General features: G+C 36.4%; 4 protein-coding genes across 4 annotated transcripts; 3 read left to right on the forward strand and 1 right to left on the reverse strand.

The window, feature by feature from the left end:
- Nucleotides 1–3,762: 3,762 nt before the first annotated feature.
- DSM5745_02714 (uncharacterized protein) lies at nt 3,763–4,086 on the reverse strand (the record flags this gene model as incomplete). The annotated part of the gene is made up of 2 exons (XM_026744730.1): nt 3,763–3,918; nt 4,021–4,086. 2 exons carry the CDS (start codon nt 4,084–4,086, stop codon nt 3,763–3,765), a joined length of 222 nt encoding a protein of 73 aa, XP_026605596.1.
- A 6,594-nt stretch (nt 4,087–10,680) lies between these two features.
- On the forward strand, nt 10,681–11,115 carry DSM5745_02715 (uncharacterized protein; the record flags this gene model as incomplete). Its single annotated transcript, XM_026744731.1, has 1 exon — nt 10,681–11,115. The coding sequence occupies one exon, from the start codon at nt 10,681–10,683 to the stop codon at nt 11,113–11,115; it is 435 nt and encodes a 144-aa protein (XP_026605597.1).
- A 167-nt stretch (nt 11,116–11,282) lies between these two features.
- On the forward strand, nt 11,283–12,014 carry DSM5745_02716 (maleate cis-trans isomerase family protein; the record flags this gene model as incomplete). Its single annotated transcript, XM_026744732.1, has 1 exon — nt 11,283–12,014. The coding sequence occupies one exon, from the start codon at nt 11,283–11,285 to the stop codon at nt 12,012–12,014; it is 732 nt and encodes a 243-aa protein (XP_026605598.1).
- Nucleotides 12,015–15,415: 3,401 nt separating this feature from the next.
- Nucleotides 15,416–18,946, forward strand: DSM5745_02717 (uncharacterized protein; the record flags this gene model as incomplete). The annotated part of the gene is made up of 3 exons (XM_026744733.1): nt 15,416–15,523; nt 15,571–15,601; nt 15,645–18,946. The coding sequence occupies 3 exons, from the start codon at nt 15,416–15,418 to the stop codon at nt 18,944–18,946; spliced, it is 3,441 nt and encodes a 1,146-aa protein (XP_026605599.1).
- Nucleotides 18,947–20,099: the final 1,153 nt, after the last annotated feature.

The following is a 20,099-nucleotide window of genomic DNA, read 5'->3' on the forward strand; positions in this document are numbered from 1 at the left end:
AAAGTAGTAAATATAAAGGGTAATTTAAATTAATAATAGTTAAAAACCTTTAAGGTGCTATATTATTTTAAAATATAATAAAAAAGCTAGTATTATAAGGGTTTATTTTTAAATATAATTTAATAAGTAAAAAATTTTAAAAAAGGTCTAGGGGCTCGCGAAAAAATAAAATAAAATTTTATATACTAGTTTTATAAAATATATTATTTAGGGCTATAGCTAGGTTAAATTACTATTTATTATTAAAAATAAAAACCCTAATTTTAAATATACCTAATTAAAAAAAAGGTTAAAGCGCTTACCTAGCTAACTATTAATTATAAAATGCATGTAGGAAGTTAAGCGCAGGAAATTAAAATTAGTATTTTACTTAAGTATAGTTTTAGCTTAAAAAAAAATATTATGCCAGGGGTTTACCTGTTAAATATATTAGGTAATATAATTTAAGATATACTTAATAACCTTTAAAAATATATTATAGCCTAAACGCCTGTAAAGGGCCTTAATTAAATTAAGCTAATATATTTATATAAATATAATTTTATTACTTTTTTAAAAAATTACCAAGGGGGCCCATGTAATAGTAAATTAAATCTTATATTTAAAATATATAATAATAGTTATTAATAGTAACACAGGAATAATATTTAGTAGAAAAACTAGTGTAGGTAATAGTATTATTTATAAAATAAATATAATACTTAAAATTATAGTACTTGGGATAGGAACCACTAAAAATTTAATAAATTAGTAAATTAAAACTTAGATTAAGGTAGAAATTAAAGTTAATATTAATATTTATCCCGCTAGCTTTATAGTATTTCTAAAAGTTATAATTATTTAAGTAATTAGTAATTAAATTTAATTACTAATTAACCTTTTTTTTTATAAATAGGAACTTGTAATACAGGTAAATAATAAATATAATACCTAAAACTAAGGGCATTTAGGTGCCATACTTAAAAAAAAAGGTAATAACTATAGGTATATTAATTAGGGCCTATGCTATTATAAATAATAAAATAAAATAATAAAGCCTATATTTTTTAAGTAAATTAGCTAAATTAAGCTTTTTCCTGCACTCCTTATATTTTTATGTAAATTATATTATATTATACTTGTGCTTTTAGCACAGGGCGCAGTAGGTATAATTAATAATAATTTAGTAATTATACCATGCCTTATAAAAGTATTTACCCTTTATTAGTTAATTACCTGGGTGTAGTTAATTATTAAAAACAAAAAAAAAATTAGTATAAAAAATAATAATAAATAATAACAGGACTAGCTCTAAACTAAACTTTAAAATTAATAATAAAAAAGCTAAATATAAAAGTAAAATAAATACTAGGGGCACAGGCTAAGCCCTGTAAATTAATAGGTTTAAAACTTAAACTAACGCGGATAAAGGCTAAAATTAATTAGTAATAAATAATATATTAAGCATGCTAATAAAATAGCATACAAGAGTATTATTAGCCACCTAAATAAAAAATTAATAATTAATTAAGGAACACCTATTATAATACTTTTACTATTTAAAAATTAGGATAAGGCAGGTCTTACAAGTATAAAATAAAGTAGTAAAATAACCTATAATACTAGTAATAAAAATACACTAAAAAAAATATAATAAAAATAAAAAACTTAATAAAGTATTAACATGGTAAACAGCCAGAATTTATAAATATTAAAGCCTAAAATAAAGTAAATATTAAATAAAGCTATACTAAAAAAAAATAAATAAAAACTAAAATACTAAAAGAGTAATACCCGGACTGGATAGCCTAAATTAAAAAATAAAAATATATATATATATATAAATAAATAATATATAAAAGTACTAAAAATAAGAAAATAACATGTAATATATTAATATAAAAGCTATATAATATTATTAAATCCCTAAAACTATATTTACTTATTACACTATTAATATAAAAAAATATTTTTATTACCTTATTTATAATAATATGCCCTATAAACTTTTTTATAATTTATTATAAAATATTTTGTATATTAACCACGACCCAACCTATTATTTACACCTAAATAATAGGAAATATAATTAAACTATTAATTTAGTTTAAGACTAGCACCTAAATAAAACTAAAAAGGTTAAAAAAAAGCTTTAACTTTTATATATTTATTAATTATAAAAGGACTTTACTAACTGGTTTATTTAAAATAATAAAAAAGTATAAAACCAACAAGAAAAAAAAAGGCAAGAAAAAGCAAAATAAGAAGTAAAACACCTAAAAAAAAAGTTAAATAATAATAAAAGGAGCGGCATTAAAAGATTAAAAATTTATTATAAAAAAAATATAATATGTTTAGTATATACACTAACTAAATAAAATATATATATTTATATATAATAAAAACTAATATTAAAAAAGAATTATAAAGTAAATATAAGTAAATTAAACTAGTAAATACACCAGTGTTATATACCTTTTTTTAAATTAAATTATAATATTATTAATACGCATGTTTACCTTTACCTTAATAGAAATAAATATAATAATACCTAATAAATATAATTATTATAGTAAATTATTATAACCACGGGTAAAAAATAACCTAGTATAAAGTAATATAACCATGCAAGGTTAAGGATTTATAGCTAAAACTTATTAAACTAGGTAAAATAATAATATTTTTAAAAGCATAGAATATATACCATTACTTTAACTAAAAAAGTAAATAACTAAGTAACTTAAAACTATATTAATAATATTACCTAGCCTGGAAAAAATAATATTATTAATTTTATTATTAACACTAAATATTTTAGGTATTATAATATTAAGCAGCTTTATAAAATCCCAGGTAATATAATAATAAATAATAAAACTTATTACTAAATATTTAAAAATAAAACTATTACTAGTGCAAGAGCCTAACCTAAGCAAGATATAAATAAAAAAAGTTTATAAAAAATATATAATAATCCTAAAAAGTAAAGGGATGGAAATACCCGCAAAGCTAATTATATTAAATAAAAAAAAAAAGGGTAAAAGCAAGTTATAAAGTTTACAAGAAACTTATTAATAAGAATATATTTTTAGTAAGTTATTAACTAAGTAATAAAAAATAAATATAAATACTAGGTTAATAGCATATAAAGGTCCCCAGGCATGTTATTAAAGGTATATAAAAAATAAAAAAAGTAATTATAACCTAATTTTAATAAAAATTAATAAAAAATAAGTTAGTAAAAGCTAGGGTAATAAAAACTAGTAAAGTACAGGCACCTAGGGTAAAATATAATAGTATAAGTAAAATAAATAAGTAAAAATAATATAAAAAAGGTTACTTATACTTAAAAATTATATAAATAAGTAAACCTACAGGCCTAGTTTATATAAAGGGTTTTTAATTATTATTATTTACTTATATAAACTAGGCGCCCCTAAAATAATAATTATATAAATAAATATTTATACTAATAAAATTCATGGTATATAAGCTATAAAATATATAAAAAAAGTTAGCATAATAAGTTTATAAAAAAAATAGCAGGAAATTAAAACCCTAATAATATAAGGGCTAATATAGGCCAGAAATAATAGGGTGCGTAAGTAATTACTATTAATAACTAAAACACCCGGTGCTAGTGGGAACCACGGACCAATTAGAGCCTAAATAACAGTAGAAAAAGCCTTAATTGCAAACTATAATATAAGGATGCCAAGCGTCACCACCACCGGCTTGCTGAGCATGAGACCGACCAACATGGGCATTGTATCCGACGGCTTCCTAGCATAGCGGGCGAGGTCTGGGATATTCACCAAAGGCGGGATCATGTTTTGAGACAATAGTGTTGATGGCCTTCATGAAGGACCATCCGAGCGCTGATCCAGTAGCGGCTTCTGCGGTGCTCAGGCCCGAGAAGTTGGCACCGTGACTTGAGGCCTGCGCTAGCATCAGCCTTTATTGATAATAATATTGGTATTGGAGAAAGGTACCAGCGCCCATATCATCGTTGCGAAAAAACCGATCGGTGCCAACACTGACTTGACGCGGAATACCATATCCATCTTGCTTGGATGGGTGAAGGCGAATGGGAACTCGAGGAGCCATAGTATACCAAACGCAAGCAAGTCAGATGAGGTTATAGCAGCGCTAGCTGGAAGGTCTGTGATATGTTAGTAAAGGGGAAGCAAGACTAGCGGGAAGCTGGACGAACGATTTGGGATGTCAGTCCATTGATGGCCGAACACGCACCGCAGCATGACGGCAACAAACCGCATTTTTACAACTCTTAGCAATCTAGGGGTACCTTTAAATAAGGGCTTTAAACGCTTTAAAAGTCTTATAAATATATATTTTTATTATTTTAATTTTATTTTTAACTTTTTTTTTACTACTTCCCGCGGTGTAATAGCTAAAACTAAGGCGTGTATTTTTAATTAACTTATAAGTATTAATTTAGCTAATTTTACGCGGTTATAAAACCCTTTATTTTTTTTAACCTTTATATTATAAAAAAATAAAAAAAAGGGCGCTAGCAAGCCTATTTTTTTTATTATTAAAAATAATAATATATTAATTTTTTAGCCTAGCCTAATTATAAAAGCCCTTTATAATTAATTTAATAAATAAAAGTATTAAATATATATTAAATATAAAGTTTTTATAAGCTTTATAGCTATTATTAATAGCTTTATAATTAAGTAAAAAACTTAAAATTAAAAAGCTTTTACTTATAATATTTATAATAAGTTTATATACTTTATTTTTAAAAGGCTATATTAATATTAATAATATTAATTATATTTTTTTATATATATATAATTAGCTTATTATTATAATAATTTTTAGTAAAATTATTACCTAGGGGGGAATAAATTTAACCCTTAAAAATTTAAGGGCTTAACCCACTTCTTTTAAAACAGGTTTTTTTATTTTAATTAATGCTACCTTAGGCAAGACACCCTTAATTATTAAGTTAGGTATTTTAATAGCCTAATTAATATATAATAGCTTTATTATAGCCTTAACCACGCGTAATAATTATAAAATATTAATTATTTTTTTAATAATAAGTTAATAATATACCTAAAGGTATATATTATTTAGCAAGCCTTTATTAAATATATATTAAAATTAATTATAACTATAGCTATTTTTAAAATTAATATTATTTATATAAGCTAGGCTATTATTTTTAATAACTTTTTTACTAAAAATTTTTTAGTAATTAATAAAGTAGTTAATATAATTTATTATACCCTAGGTATTATTAATATATATATTTTTTAAAAATAATATAATTATATAATATAAGGGGTGTCTAGCATTATTAAAATATATAATAATAATAAAATAAATATTATTAAGTTAATTTAGGATAAGGTTATGGCCTAAACTAGGCTAAAATTAATTAAGCTTATTTTTTTAAATATAGGCCTAACCCTAGTATTAAATATATTACTTAAGTAATATTTTTTTTAAAATAGCCTAAGATTTTTATACTATTTAACTAAAGTAAGTATTATAAGCTTATTAAAAAAATACTAACTAGTTTTTTAATATAACCCTAGCTATTAAAAATATTATTACCTAATATAATATAATTATATAGCATACTATATATAATATAATATAATAATTATAAATTATTTAAATTTTATTAGCCTTAATTATAAAAACCTTGCGTGCTGTGTAAATTACCTAGGTTTATAATTAATAAAATATAATAACTATTTAGCAGCCCCTAAGTATAATAACAAAACTTTAATTTACTTATTTAAAAAAAAACTTAATAATATATATTATTATAACACTTACTAGTACTAAAATATTTATACCTAAGCTAATATTAATACCTAGCTTTAAATTAAAATTAAATAATTTTTATTTTAAAAATTTTTTTAAAAGCATATTATAAAAAAACCTAAGGTAAATAAATAAGGCTTTATAATAATTATTAATTATTATATTTTAAAAATTTAATACTTTTACTAGGAACTAGAATTTTAAGTAGCTTTTTATTAAATTAATTTAACCTACCCTAGTTAACACAGGCATGCCTTCCTTGCCTTAGGTAATAAAAATTAATACTAAATTTTTTTAAGCTTTAATAATAAAGTATTCAAAAAGAAATTATAGTAACTATTATTATAATAACACCTAGTAATAACAGGATTTTATTATTTATTAAATAAATATAAATAAATTTATACCTAGTTATATTATAATTTTATAACTAGCTTATAAATAAAACTATAATATTACTTATATTTAAAAGCCCTAAACTACTATAAGTATAAAAATTTAAAATTACTTAATATATAAGTATTACGCGCTAGTAAATACTTAAAATAATTATAAAAACTAGTTAAAAAAGCGCCCTAAAATACTTATTTATATTTATAAAAAAAAGTATTATATATTAAATAATACTACCTAATATAAAGCCAGGACATGCTATAGCTTATAATAAATAATATTAAAATTTTAAATATATATTAAAAATTAACTACTTATAAAATAATTAATTACCTAGTTATATTAATTCCTACTTTAAATTATATAATAAGCAGGAATTTTAATATTATATATAATATTTTTAAGCCTAAAGTAAATAACTTATACTATAATAGTAAGATTACTAAGTAAGCTAATAATAATAATATTAATTATATTAATAAGCTAGGTATAGCCACGCATAAAGCTAGCTATATTTTTAACTTAATTTTTTTAAATATTTTATTTACCCGCATGCTAGTAATATTTAAATTATATAATAATTTTAATTATTAAATTTTAGTTATTATAATACTAAGGCGCGGGAAAAAATATTAAAATAATATTATTATAATATACTAAATTATAAGCTTAAGCACCTGGCTAGGCTTATAAAAAATAAAATAATATTTTTTTTAGCTAGGGGAACTTAAAAATATAAAGGTACTAAATTAATATATTAAATCCCTTAGTAATATTATTATAAAAGTTATATAAGTAATTAATAAATACCCTAATTTAGGGAGCTATAACACCCCTTAGTAATTAATTAAATATATAAATAACTATAGGGTATAAATAATAAACCCTACCTTAAAATAAAAAAAGTAATTTTTAGTTATAATTTATAAAACTAAACACGCGTATTAAACTAAAATAATTAATAATATTAAAAATAATTAAAAATTATATTAAATAATAATATAATATAAGCTAAAGCCTAGGTTTAAGGCTTTTTTATTATTAATAAATAGTAAAATAATTAAAAACACACGGGAAAAGGCTAATATTTTATATAAAATAATATTAAAGTATTTTAATATAAATAATAATTTAAATTTTAATCCCCTAAAACTAAAGTATTAATAAGGTAATAAATACCTTTACTAGCTAAAAAAAATCTTATTAAAAAAATTAAAAAAATATTATTAATATAAGTAGCACCTTTTTTTAAAGTAAACTAGGTAATAATTTATATTTTAAAGGCTTGTTAAAAGCATGTTAAATAGGCTATATATAAATTATATAACTAATACTTATAATAAAAATACTTTTTTTATTATAAAAGCTTATAAAAGTAGTAATACTTTTAAAAGGTAATAAAAAAATAAATTTTTACCTTAATTTTAACACCTTATAGCGCTACTTATAATATTAAAAAAAAAACTTAAATAAATTATAGCATGTTATATTACTTTTATTATACTAGTATAAAAAATATTAAGCCTATAATAATATAGTATTTTACCCAAGTACTTAACTATAAATTTAATAGCCTTTTTTACTTATAATATAAAAATAATACTTTTATAAAATTAAAAGGTTACCATGGTTACTATAAATATTTTAGGTATTTTTAATATTATTTTATTATAATACTTATTTTAATAAATAATAAAGCAAGGCTGGCCTTGCGCGCTTTTAGCCTTAATTATAAGTTTTTTTAATAAATAAAATATAAAAATATACTTAAAATTTATTATAATAATAATACACTTAATATACTATAGCATGCTATAAAACTTACCTTTTTTTAATATTATTTTTATTATATATAATAAAACTACTACTAGCAAACTTAATTTTATACTTTAATTATATAAATAACTTTTACCTTAACCATGTAAGTAACTTTTTTTATATAAATTATAAGCTTTTAATAAAAAATATTTATAGTATGCTAGCTTAAAAAAAGTAAAATAAAATAGTTTTTATACCTAAGAAATTAAAAATATTATATATTACTTAAAAATAATATAATAAATTATACTTACTAATAATTAATAACTAATTAATAATTACTTTTATTATTATAGTGCTAGGCTAAAAGTAGCCTATATTATACTAGCTAGGTATTTTTTTTAATAAATAACTTTTTTAATATTAATATATTACTAAGTAAGTAATTAAAGCCCGCGTGGTAACCTAGCATATTTATAATTTAATATATATAATATATAATTTACTTATAAATTTTTTTTATAAAATAGTTATTACTTATATTATTTTTAGCTTTTTATATAATATAAAGGCATGGTATAATAATAAAATTAAGCTTAAAAAATATGCGCAAGACTTGAAGGTTAATACCTAACTAGGCTAGTATATTAAAATAATTAAAAAAACCCTAGCTTTAGCTACCCGCGGTATACTTTTAATTTTTTAAATAATATTTATAATAACCCTTTTTAAAAATACTAGGCTTTTTTTTATAATAATAATATTAAAAAAAGTATAATTATAATTTACCCTAAGGCTTTAATTAATAAATAACTAAAATTTATTAATAATAAAAATAATATTACTAAAAGTTTTATAAAATTAGGGCGCTAGCTCACGCTAAAAATTTAAAATTAAAATATAAATTATAAAAATGCTTTTTTTAAACACCTTAAGGCTAGTTTTAGTATATTTTTATTACTTTTAAAAATACTTAAAAAATCTTACTAGGGGCAAGGCTAAAAAGCTAGCTATAAAAAAGTTTAAATAATAATAATAAGTATTACTAATAATAAAAATAATAATTTTTAATAATAATTTAAAATAAATATACTAAGGGGCTTATTATATAGGCTATAGCTTTATAATATATTATAAATAATACCTTTAAGTATAAAAAATATTAATAATTAATGCCTAGTCCTATATATATAATATTAAGGTTATTAATATATTTTAAAAGCTAAAAATAATAATTAAAAAGCTTTTAAAAGCTTTTTATTACTAGCTTTATATAAATAATATTTTAATAATTTAATATATATGTAAATAGTTCTTGCTATTTTTTAACTAAACTTTTTAAATATTATAAATATATAATTTTCTTATAATAGTTTTTTAATTATATAAATATTAAAGGTAATAAGCTAGTTAATAAGCTAATTAATAAAATAACTTTTATAAAGGTATAGCCCTTAAATACTAACTTTTTTAAGGTATAATTTATTATAAGTAAAATATATAACTTATATAAATAAATATATTAAATTATTTAAGCTAAATAATAAAAAAGCGCCTTTATAAAATTATTAACTTAATATAAATAATAACTTATAAAATTAAAGCTTTATTAAGTTAAATTATAGCCTAAGCTTATATTAAAATACTTAATTTTATATTACTAGCTAGTACTAAAGTTATTATATAATAATTTTAAGTAATATTATAAGTACTTTTAATATAAAAATATAAAAGTTATTTACTCCTGCGGGAGGAGCAAGAGCCTTAAATATTTAATTTTTTATTAATACTTTTAATAATATTTTTAATAATAGCCTTAGCGCCTTATAGCGCTATTAATAATTAAAATTAAAGTTTTAAAATATTTTTATAAATTAAAGCCTAAAAACTTTATATTTTTATTAAAAATTATAAACTTTTATAAGTTTATTTATTTTTACTAGGGCTTCCCACGCCCTAGCTTTATAAAAATTATTTAATTTAATATTAAATAATTTTACCCTTTTTTATTTTATTATATTTTTTTTTTATTTTAAATATTTTTTTTTAATATAAATAACTTTAGCTTATATATTTTTTTTATAAATAGGGCTAGCCCCTGCGCCTTATAATATTTAAATTACTAAGTATATAATAAATAATACTTATTAATAGCTATATATTTAAATAATAAGTAAAAAATAAGTACCTAGCTTATAAGCTTTAATAAAAATTATTTTTTAAAATAAAAAGTTATTTTATATATATATATATAAATTTATTTAAATAGGCTACTTACCTAGCGGTAGCACGCCCCCATACCCCAAGGGAGGTTTAGAATATTAGGCGTACGCCTAGCAATCCCTGGGGCGTTAAATATCACTACTACTACTACTACTACTACGGCAACAAACCGGCTTGCGTAGAGAGTCTGAATCGCCATATACAGGATGGCCACGACCTGCCACAATCAGCTATGTCCTGACGTAAGATTATTCAAAACGCATACGCCTCGGATAAAAACAAAGACGAGTGAACCATAGATACCGCTCGACGCCCGAATAAAGGTTGGGTAGCCGACGTGATACCTGGTATTTACCAAGGATATGAGCCAAAGGCTTTGCGTGAAGCCTCATCGTACATACCAAGCAGCTCCGCGAGAATTAAGCTGCAGCAGTACCGCGACCATAAAGGACACCACGGCTGTCGATGCTTCAGCGCAGTCTTCACAATCAACGAGAAGCATACCTACTGGAAGCGATCAAAATGGTCCACCAGTTGAGGCCAATGGCAAACAAACTCGCGCCAACATTATACGTCGTAGGAGAGAAGGCAATGCTGAATTGGAATGCGAAGAAGGACCAGGATGTCCAGGTTCTCTGGTCTGGAGGAGACGGGTCAAGGTCCTTGTTCGACCACTTTCCGAATTGGCCAGTCTCGAACTCATCCTGGCCACTCTTTCTAATTCTGATTGCATTCACAAAACTCCGAGGGCTCCAAAAAGCTCGTTTTGCGATGGTCATCATCGAAGGAACCGCCAACTGCTGGCCGTTGAATCGCCCCTCCCTCGTTCCGGCAGCTTTCCGGGATCGCCAGCTGAATATAAAGCGACAAGGGAAGATAAACAATGCAAGACCGGCCAATGGCTTCCCGCTCGACTATCGAACCCAAGATTCTGATATTGCTGCATCGGCGAGATAGGCGAAAGTTGGGGTACCCATCTACTCCAAATCCCTCGAAAGATATCTCGATAGCCTTGCGCGGCCGAGCGAGATAAGCACGTTCGCTCTCCTGTTTAAATCTTTCATGCGCCATTCAAAGGGTCCAGGCAAAATGTCGCAGAACCGTGATAATCCAACGAAGTGACCATGTCGAAGCCAATCCGCCTTGGAATCCTAACTCCCTCCTCAAATACGAGTCTCGAACCTCTCACAAGCGCGATTATATCCTCGCTCCAAAACCCAAGTATCACAGTCCACTTCTCGCGCTTCGCCGTAACAAAAATCAGCCTTGATGCCTCCGGACTCAGCCAATTTGAGACCGAGAAGATCTTAGCCGCAGCGCAACTCCTCGCCGACGCCGAGGTCAATATTATCGGATGGAGCGGCACATCGTCGGGCTGGCTTGGGTTTGAGGCGGATGAGAAACTCTGCGCTGCTATCACGGAGGCGACGGGTATTCCAGCGACGACATCCGTCCTGGCGCTAAACAAGGCGTGCCAGATCTTCGGGGCGAAGGAGGTGGGATTCGTCACACCGTATACCGATGACGTTCAGGAAGCTATTGTTAAGACGTATAAAGGGATCGGATTTGATGCAAGCAAGGAACAACATTTAGGCATGTCGAAGAATACGGCCTTCGCTGATATCGGGGAAGACACGCTTGATGAAATGGTCTCTGAGGTTATGAAAAAGAGAGTGGACGCCGTTACCACCTTTTGCACGAACCTAAGGGCTGCGCAACGCGTTGCGCATTGGGAGAAGGAATATGGGGTACCAGTGTTCGATACCGTCTCAACAGTGATATGGGATATGCTGCGGCACTGCAAAGTGGACATGTCCGTCTTGAAAGATTGGGGGTTGTTGTTCACCAAGCAATAGAGAGCTTCAGTCAGGCAAACGGACCAGAGGCTTTCTTAGACTTACTGGAGAACTCTGCCGTGTCCTTCTTTCTCGCTACATTCACCGATTTTTAGAGTCCACATTAATCATGCCTGCGAAGTCATACATCGATACCGTCAAGTGCCTTGGCTGCTTCTATATTCACCTCGATGACCAAATCCTTGCCCGAATAGTAAGCATGGACACAATCAACCCTAAGGCTTAGGTCTCAGTGGTGGAGCGCAATATAGACTACTTCCTGAACGAGGATCGGCTAGACACAAACACCGCATGGTTCCAGGAACTCAAAGCCCAGTGTATCAATCCAGATAGCGATGATCACGACCTCCATCGCCATCGCCGGCAGGGTCGACAACCGCTTGGGGTATGCGGCGGCGGCCGCAGTGAAGATCACAGCCCCGTACTCGAACCAGTCGTTGCGGTCCTCCTCCCACAGCATCTTGAGCAGCCTGCCGTAGCAGCGGAAGATGCAGCAGTAGACTGCGAGAAAAAAAAGAAACTTGATCCCAAGCCCTCAGCCCGCGCTTATATGCTGACGATGGCGGGGTTGGCGAAATGGCCAGTTTGTAGGAGAGGCGTGCGAAAACACGGATGCGTTCAATCACGAGCACGAGTCAGACGGCCATTAGCGCGAAGACAAAGCGGATGTTGCCGGTGTTCGAAGGTTGCAGAGGCACGAGGCGCCGGCCGGCAAGGGCGTAGAATCGTGTCACTTGCGGGCTTTGCGGCGCAGGTAGTCGAGGCCTATGTGACTGATTGCTTCTGTCGGTCATGGTTCTGTCGGTCATGGCGACGAAGAGGGAGCGGGGGTGGGTTGAGGCCGCGGCGTGGACCTGGAGTGCTGCGACGAGGATTGTGCCGTAGATGGGGCTAACTGAATCCAATGGGACTCGCGCTTGGTTAAGCTTAATCCCGCGGAAGAGATCTGTCAAGGCCTAGATCCTGTTTAGCATCACTATCGAAGGGCTCTGGTACGAAGAACTATTCTGCTGGGTATCCCGGCCACCACTTTCATCTGCCATAGTCTCGCAAACAAAACAGCCTCTCCCCAGTCGCCAATCGTTCCTTTGATTAGTCCTATTTTTAATCTAGGGTCAAGTTAAGTGGTAAGAAACATATCGCGTGCCAAACCTGAGCGCGAGATGGGATAAACCACCAAATATATATTTCTACACCCGGAGGTCTCAGTCCTTTTTAGCATGAAATAACCTAACCTGGAGCCGTTGTAGGTTATATTAGCAAGAGGGCTGTTAAAAAACGCGGACAGCCGTAAAGTAACTATAAAACTTAACACCTAGTCATAATAAGATAATTAATGGGTCTGACATACCTCCAGCCATCATCTCCAAACGTCAGACATTTTTTCAACAGGTTCCACCGAAGGGGATCGTTTGCATCCGCGATTGAGGGCTGGACCACGAGGGGAACCCGGCCATCGCTGTGTGTACCGTAACAAGCTGATACGCGCCGAGGTCGCCTGAGTTACTGCTTTGGTCGATGGTGAGCTCGGTCACTGGAGCTGTTTCGTCGTGGGTTCGATAAGCATGTGCCCTCATTGATGAATGCCACTGTCCCTCAATATTCTTGTTATGTTAATCAATGCATTCGGATCTTGAATGTTCTGGTAAAGATTTTGTCGGGCGAGTTCAATATTCTCCTTTGTGGTTCCGAGAGCTTGCAGTAGGCCAAAGATCTGCCGCCCATTTTTGACGCATTGCTGAGCATTCACAATAGATAACTGGCGCCGATCGGACTCGTAGGTGTCAAGCGTGGCGTTGCCCGCCGACCCTCGGTGGACTGCAGCTAGTCTTGTACGCTAAATTGCGTACGTCGCCTAAACCGRTGTTCAGGCCGAGACCGCCTGTAGGGGAAAACGAATGGGCTGCATCGCCGGCTCCAGAAGACGAGTTTATCGTACAGGAAGACACTTCCAACGCGGCATTTATTCGCTACCCTTCTGCTCAGAATCCAATTTGGTACGAGAGAACGTCGTAGTGTATAACTCGGCAAATGGTTGCGCTTATGGTATTGCGGCAGAGGGATTCGTTCCGAGGGTCGACCGGATCCTTCTTGGGCTATCATATCGTTAGACGGTAATATCCAGCCTAAAAGAGGCACTAACATCGATGTTGCAAATGCGGACCTGGTTTTCGGAGAGGTTGTATGCAAGGACGAATCCCGAAACCTCAGGGTCCATGACCAAGTGCAGTACGCCGACGTGGTTGCCCACCACCGGTCACAAGTCACGGTTGAAGTGAATGGTCATCATGATCTGGTCCGGCTCAATCAGCACTCCAAAAGTTGGATGGTCGACCAGATCTGAAGGATACTGACAAGAATCCTCTCCTTCACTTTTGACTCCGATGAACCTTCCCACGGCGCTCTTCGCTCCTTCACAAGCCACCCCGTGTCTGGATTTCACGATATATTCGCGACCAGAAGGGGGGTTTTCCACGGTAGTAAGCATGTAGCCATCGCACTGAAAGGATTAGGTATAGAACAAGGGCGGGGGTTTAAGACGATACCTGGTGCAAACGGACGAAAGGGTGGTCCTTCCGGATCGTTCAGCGTCTTCTAAACAAGCTCCCTACCGCTCATTCCTCAAACGCAGTCTGGGGGACATCATGGATCATCTGGCGCAAGTTTTAATCTCGCCGCCAAGAGATTGGACATGTCAGATGAGTTCATACGGCGGTCGTCGCGTGTAGCACTTCCGGTCCATGCGTTCATATGGCAGCCGCCCAACCTTTTTACCGCTAAGGTTGGTGATAAAATTGACCCAGAACGCAACCGCGCGGAACAGGCCTACCGCTCAGATTTCGTTGACATCGAGACCGAATTGACGGCATATTGAGAGCGATCGAGGGGACAAGGCGTGGGCTTCGGAGCGACGAGACAAGTCGGATAGTGTGCAACGATAGGCGTCTGGACTTTAGCATCTGGCAGCCTGGGGAGGGGGGAAGAGTGCCGGTAGAACGCCAGCAAAAGTCTGGAGGGGCCACCGCCGACGATGAGGATAGGGACGTCCTCGTCGAAGCGTCGGTCGCTGACTTTGGAAGGAGACATTCTCTTCGCAATGTCTTTTCAGAAGAGATTATTGAATTCGAGGTATTTGGCACATGGCGACTCGTCAGTTAGAGAAACGAAGTGTTGATGATTTAGAGGCAAGGCGTCCTGGTCAGCCTGGTCGAATTCGGGAAAGGCAGGTGGGGCCACGCCAACGTAACCGCGCTAGCCGGATTGGGGTGTCGCGTCGTGGGGAGCGAAATCTTGGAACGAAATTCCCACTTTCCCACTTGCTCTCATCAACCTCGCGCATCCTCCGCAACCCGGCGATGAAGGCTGCATCCTGATTGCTGGCCCAGCTGATTAGCCCGACCATGCCGCGCTCTCCGCATATCACGGGCGATTCCTTCGTGGTGACCGGGCCCAATATTTACCGGTGCCAGACATGTGGCAAAATTTACACCAGACAAGGCCATCTGGACGTACGTGACCCAGCCCGAGACGAGACCGCCCTGTCGCGCTAACACAGCTGGAGCACAGAGACATGAGCGATCGCGTTAGTACGCTTCGTTTTCTTTTCCGAACTCTGTACTGACTAGGTAGATACCGATTCCCGGCCGTATGCCTGCAAATTCGAAGGCTGCGACAAGTCGTTCAGCCGGAGTGATGTGTTGAGACGGCATGAGCTCTTGCATGTTCGCGGCTCGAGGTCAACGCCGTCGACACCACCGGCGCCGTACCAGGCTTCGCAAGATGACTTTTCCGTCTGGGGAGGGCAGTCAAGATCGCCTGAGCCGTCCGAGTATTCGCAAGATGGCTCGTCCGTCGTTGAGGTATCGCATTCAAGTTTGCCGCAGCCGTCCCACACTTCGCCAAATATGCCGTCGAATGGAACAAGACAATCAAGACCACCAGAACCTCCTATGATCTCCCAGGACGTCCCATCCAATGGAGTGGAACGGACACAACCGCAGGAACCGCCCCAGGTCACTCAAACCGCCCCGTCCAATGAAGCGGGACAGCCGGAACCTGCCCAGGCTACTCCAACCGCCCCGTCCAATGAAGCGGGACAACCGAAACCAAAACCGCGAAAGTCACGGATGCCGCCAGATGTAGATCGAGTCTGGCAAGACCCGTTCACCGGAAAGCCGTACCTCGTCTTCCAGTCCGGCGTACCGACTGTCGTACCTCCGGGCGCTGATCCAACACCGGAACCCCCAACGCCTCCTCCTGCCCGTCCTGCCAAGCGTCAGAAGACTGCTGCGGTTCCTATTCCCGCCGGTCCGCCAGTGCCGCCAGTCCCGAAGCCAGACAATTTGCTTCCGTGGCTGATGGCTAGATTCGGCGGCCCTGGCCTTCCGCCGAATGGAAACCTGATATGGAGACCTCAGCCGGACATTGAACAAGCGTTCTATCTCATCACTGACATGCTGAAGAGTTATACTCCCGGAGGAGCCCCAATTGGGCTTACAACTGAGTTCCTCGAGGGTTGTCTGCATGCGTTCTTTCAACGAGTATGGCCTGGTCTTCCGGTGATCCATGCACCCACCTTCGCTTGGCAACGAACGATTCCTACGCTTCTGCTCCACATGCTCGCGCTAGGCTCTCTGTTTACTTCTATCCCGAATGCATTCCATAGAGGCGAAATCTTATGGCGACTGGGACACGCTGCTGTTACAAGTTGCTGGCGCGGTCTAATCGCCCATCGCGGCCCGTACGACCAATGCGAAGGGGTGCAACTCGTTTTGAGTTCTCTGCTAGGACAGATTTACGCCTTGATGTCCTTTAACCCTGAGATCCGTTCTACGACCTTTCTCTCGCGTGGCCTGGGATTCTTCTGGGCTAGAACGTGCGGCATGTTCGCGAGCGGCGATATGGCAGACTGCCAGCCCGACCCTAAAATGTCAGAAATTGTGAACAAACATCGCTGGGAAAGGTGGGCGGCATTGGAAGTACAAAGGAGAGCAGTTCACGGTCATTACATCCTTGACGGTTTGATTTCGCAGACTTTTGTGGCGCCAACGAGCTGTCGACATATATTGAATCCTGTCGCGTGTGCAAGTTCAGATCGAGCTTTTGCAGCCACCACGGTTTACGAGTGGATGTTCGTTATGGGACAATCCAAAGAGGTGCATAGCCCGGTGTCAAAGGTTTACGCCAACCTCCTCGACGACGCGTACGTACAAGGCCCGCCTATGGCCTCATCGCTTACGGTATCGGTGGTCCTCGAAGGAGTGCAGTCGTTGATCGCCGAACTACACGATGCAGTCGATGATACCTTTGCTGTGGTGCCACGCCGTAAGCTCGTGCAGGCATTGCTGCGTATTTACCTTTCCTACCCACTAAGCCACAGCAATCAGCTCCGCTGGCACCACGCATTCATGGAGATCGCCGCCCCATCGAACGAAATGTGCCGAGCCCTGTGCCGAGTTCTCAATATCCCTCCTATGCCTGGTCGAAGCGCGGGATACACCTCACCTGGCGTGATGGATCTAAGCCGCTGGGTGCATACGGCAGACGCCACGCGCTCACTTATCCACGCCGTCGCAGTCATCAACATTCTCCGCGTCAGCTCTCTAGACCCCGCCCAGGCGCCCCTCCTACCAATGGCAATGTTTTCGTCGGCTATGGTCATTGGCGCTTTCTGTATGTTCAAGACCCCTAGTATTGTCATTCCGGTGACTGAGCAGTGGGTGTATGTCTGGGAGCGTCTGTTTCGAACGGACTTGACGGATGCGGGAGAACAGGGTCCGGTGGAGCCACCGAGGCCGGAGCAGCCATTGAGGCCGGAGGCGCCCCGCGAGCAGGAACCGCCACAAGAGCGTGAGGAGAATGGAGAGCAAGAGAATGACAAAGAGAAGAATCAAGAAGAGGACCGGGAAGAGGGGCAAGGAGAGACGCTGGAGCAGGGACAAGATAAGAACCAGGAGGAAGCCCAGGAGCATCAAATGGGGACGCAAGAAGAGGGGCCAGAACGGGAGCAAGATAAGAGACAGGCGGAAGCCCAGGAGAATCAAAAGGAGGCGCAAGAACAAGTGCAAGAAGAGGGCCCGGAGAATGCCCAAGAAGAGGTGAGAGAAGAGACGCAAAACGAGATCCGAATGGAAGACCAGGAGGAAGCGGAGGAGGCGGATGAGGCGGATGAGGCGGAAGAAGAGGAAGAAGCAGAGGAAGTAGCGGAAGAAGTGGAAGAAGACGGAGGAGAAGATGAGCAAGACGAGGGCCAAGAGGAGCAAGACGAGAGCCAAGGGGAACAGGAGGGGGAGCAAAAGGATGGGCGGAATGAGGAGTGGGAGGAGTGGGAGGACCAGAGGCAGGAGCAGCAGCGTAAGGAACAGGAACAGAAGGAGCGTGAGGAAGATGAGGATTATGATCCGGACGAGGAGGAGGAGGAGCAAGATAGCGATAACGAGCAGGACAGGAAGGCGACGGCGCAGGATCGAGCCGCGATGCAAAGTCAAGATCGAGAACAGCAGCCGAATCAGACCCAGCGTGAGGAGCAGTCTCAAGGGCAGTCTCAAGAGCACCCTCGCGAGCAGCATCAACAACAGACCCAAGCGCAACACCAAGAACAGCGTCAAGAACAGCATCCGCCGCAACCTCAACCTCAACCCCCACAGCCGTATCAACCTCAGCGTCCTCTCCCGCCCCCCACCGAAGCCGACGAATTCTTAATCGCACTGCAACCAAAGGCCGGGGTCCCCTTCACCCCAATAAATCTCCCCGAGCAGCTGCACTACCTGCAGGCGCTGCTCCGGAATCTAAATTCGTGCTGGGGCGTCGGCGCGCAGATGGATCACGTCGTGTCGAACCTGACGGCGCTCGTCTTCAGGCGCCAGCAAAATCTACCCCCGGCACAGGGTCCTCCAGCGAGGACACCATGGGTTGTGCAGGTTACGCGCTGACTGAGGAGCTGAGGGGTGAAGAAATTTAGCTTCGGTATATGGTGGACTCCCATCTCGTTTTCGGTATTTGGACTTAGCGCGATGGTTTTTTTGCCAGCGGTGTCCATTCCATGCTTGTATTATAGACACATCTTATAAACTCGGCGTAATTTGCAGCCAGTCCAAGGGATCCCGCTATGTGTGAGATGTCTAAAGGCCTCTGGTGTCGCAAAATGCTTCCGTTTGACGACCCCACCATTTCTCAGAACCAACTTCACTACTTGATTCCATGGCCGTTTGACAGCGAGGCATTCGTAGCTTCGCACGGATATGCTATTCCTTCCCTTTAACCATCGAATTCTATGACCTCGTCACGCAACGCGTAGTTCGATTCTACGTAAATAGCCCTCCAGCTTGATCCCGCGCATCCTGCTTCAGCCGGCAGTGAGGTGTTACTGCTTCGGTCCCAGATCCAGGTACTAGTCGCAGTCGCAACAACCCAAGGTGCAGAGGTGCAAAATGTGGACGTAGGCGAGGCCCGCGAAGCGACCGATGCAATGAACGCTCCATGTTTCAACTTCCCATGTCTTTGCGGCCTTACCTACCTACCGTATGCATGCACGTCTCAGAGCCTGCCCGTCGAAATGCTATCGGAATTACTTGAGAGACAATCCAAGTCCAACGGCCGTCGAGGCCTTGGGCGCTTGTGTAGGGACCGGGCTACCTAGGTAACGTGGGTTCTGCCTCTTTATGAACGCTGCGTTGGTAACACACCAGCCAGCACAGCAGTGGGCACCGGCGGTCTCGATGCCGATGCCTTATGACAGCCCGATCTGAAGGCAGTGAATCCGAGTCCCGTCGCTTCTACGCTCTATCTGGCTTGCTGAGTAGCCGTCCTGCTCGTTCTGACACTTCTCCGAACACTGGGTGGCTTGTAGGGGAATGATACGAGTTTGACTCGATGATGCAGTGCTGAGATCCAGGCACCGAGTCCCGACGGGAGCATGGGGGCTTCGGAGTCTTCAAAAATTGATTCAGGATCTGTATGTGGATGGCTCGGTGGAGGACTCAGTCCCTGTTCATATTCATCCTTGATCAATTTCTAGCTGCTTCTTGGGCAGATCTTTGGTTTTCTGGGGTGCGGCCCGGCCCGTCTGGGCTTCGGGCCGTTCAC

This window comes from Aspergillus mulundensis (assembly GCF_003369625.1).
Source record: "Aspergillus mulundensis strain DSM 5745 chromosome Unknown scaffold_2, whole genome shotgun sequence".
NCBI lineage: Eukaryota > Fungi > Ascomycota > Eurotiomycetes > Eurotiales > Aspergillaceae > Aspergillus > Aspergillus mulundensis.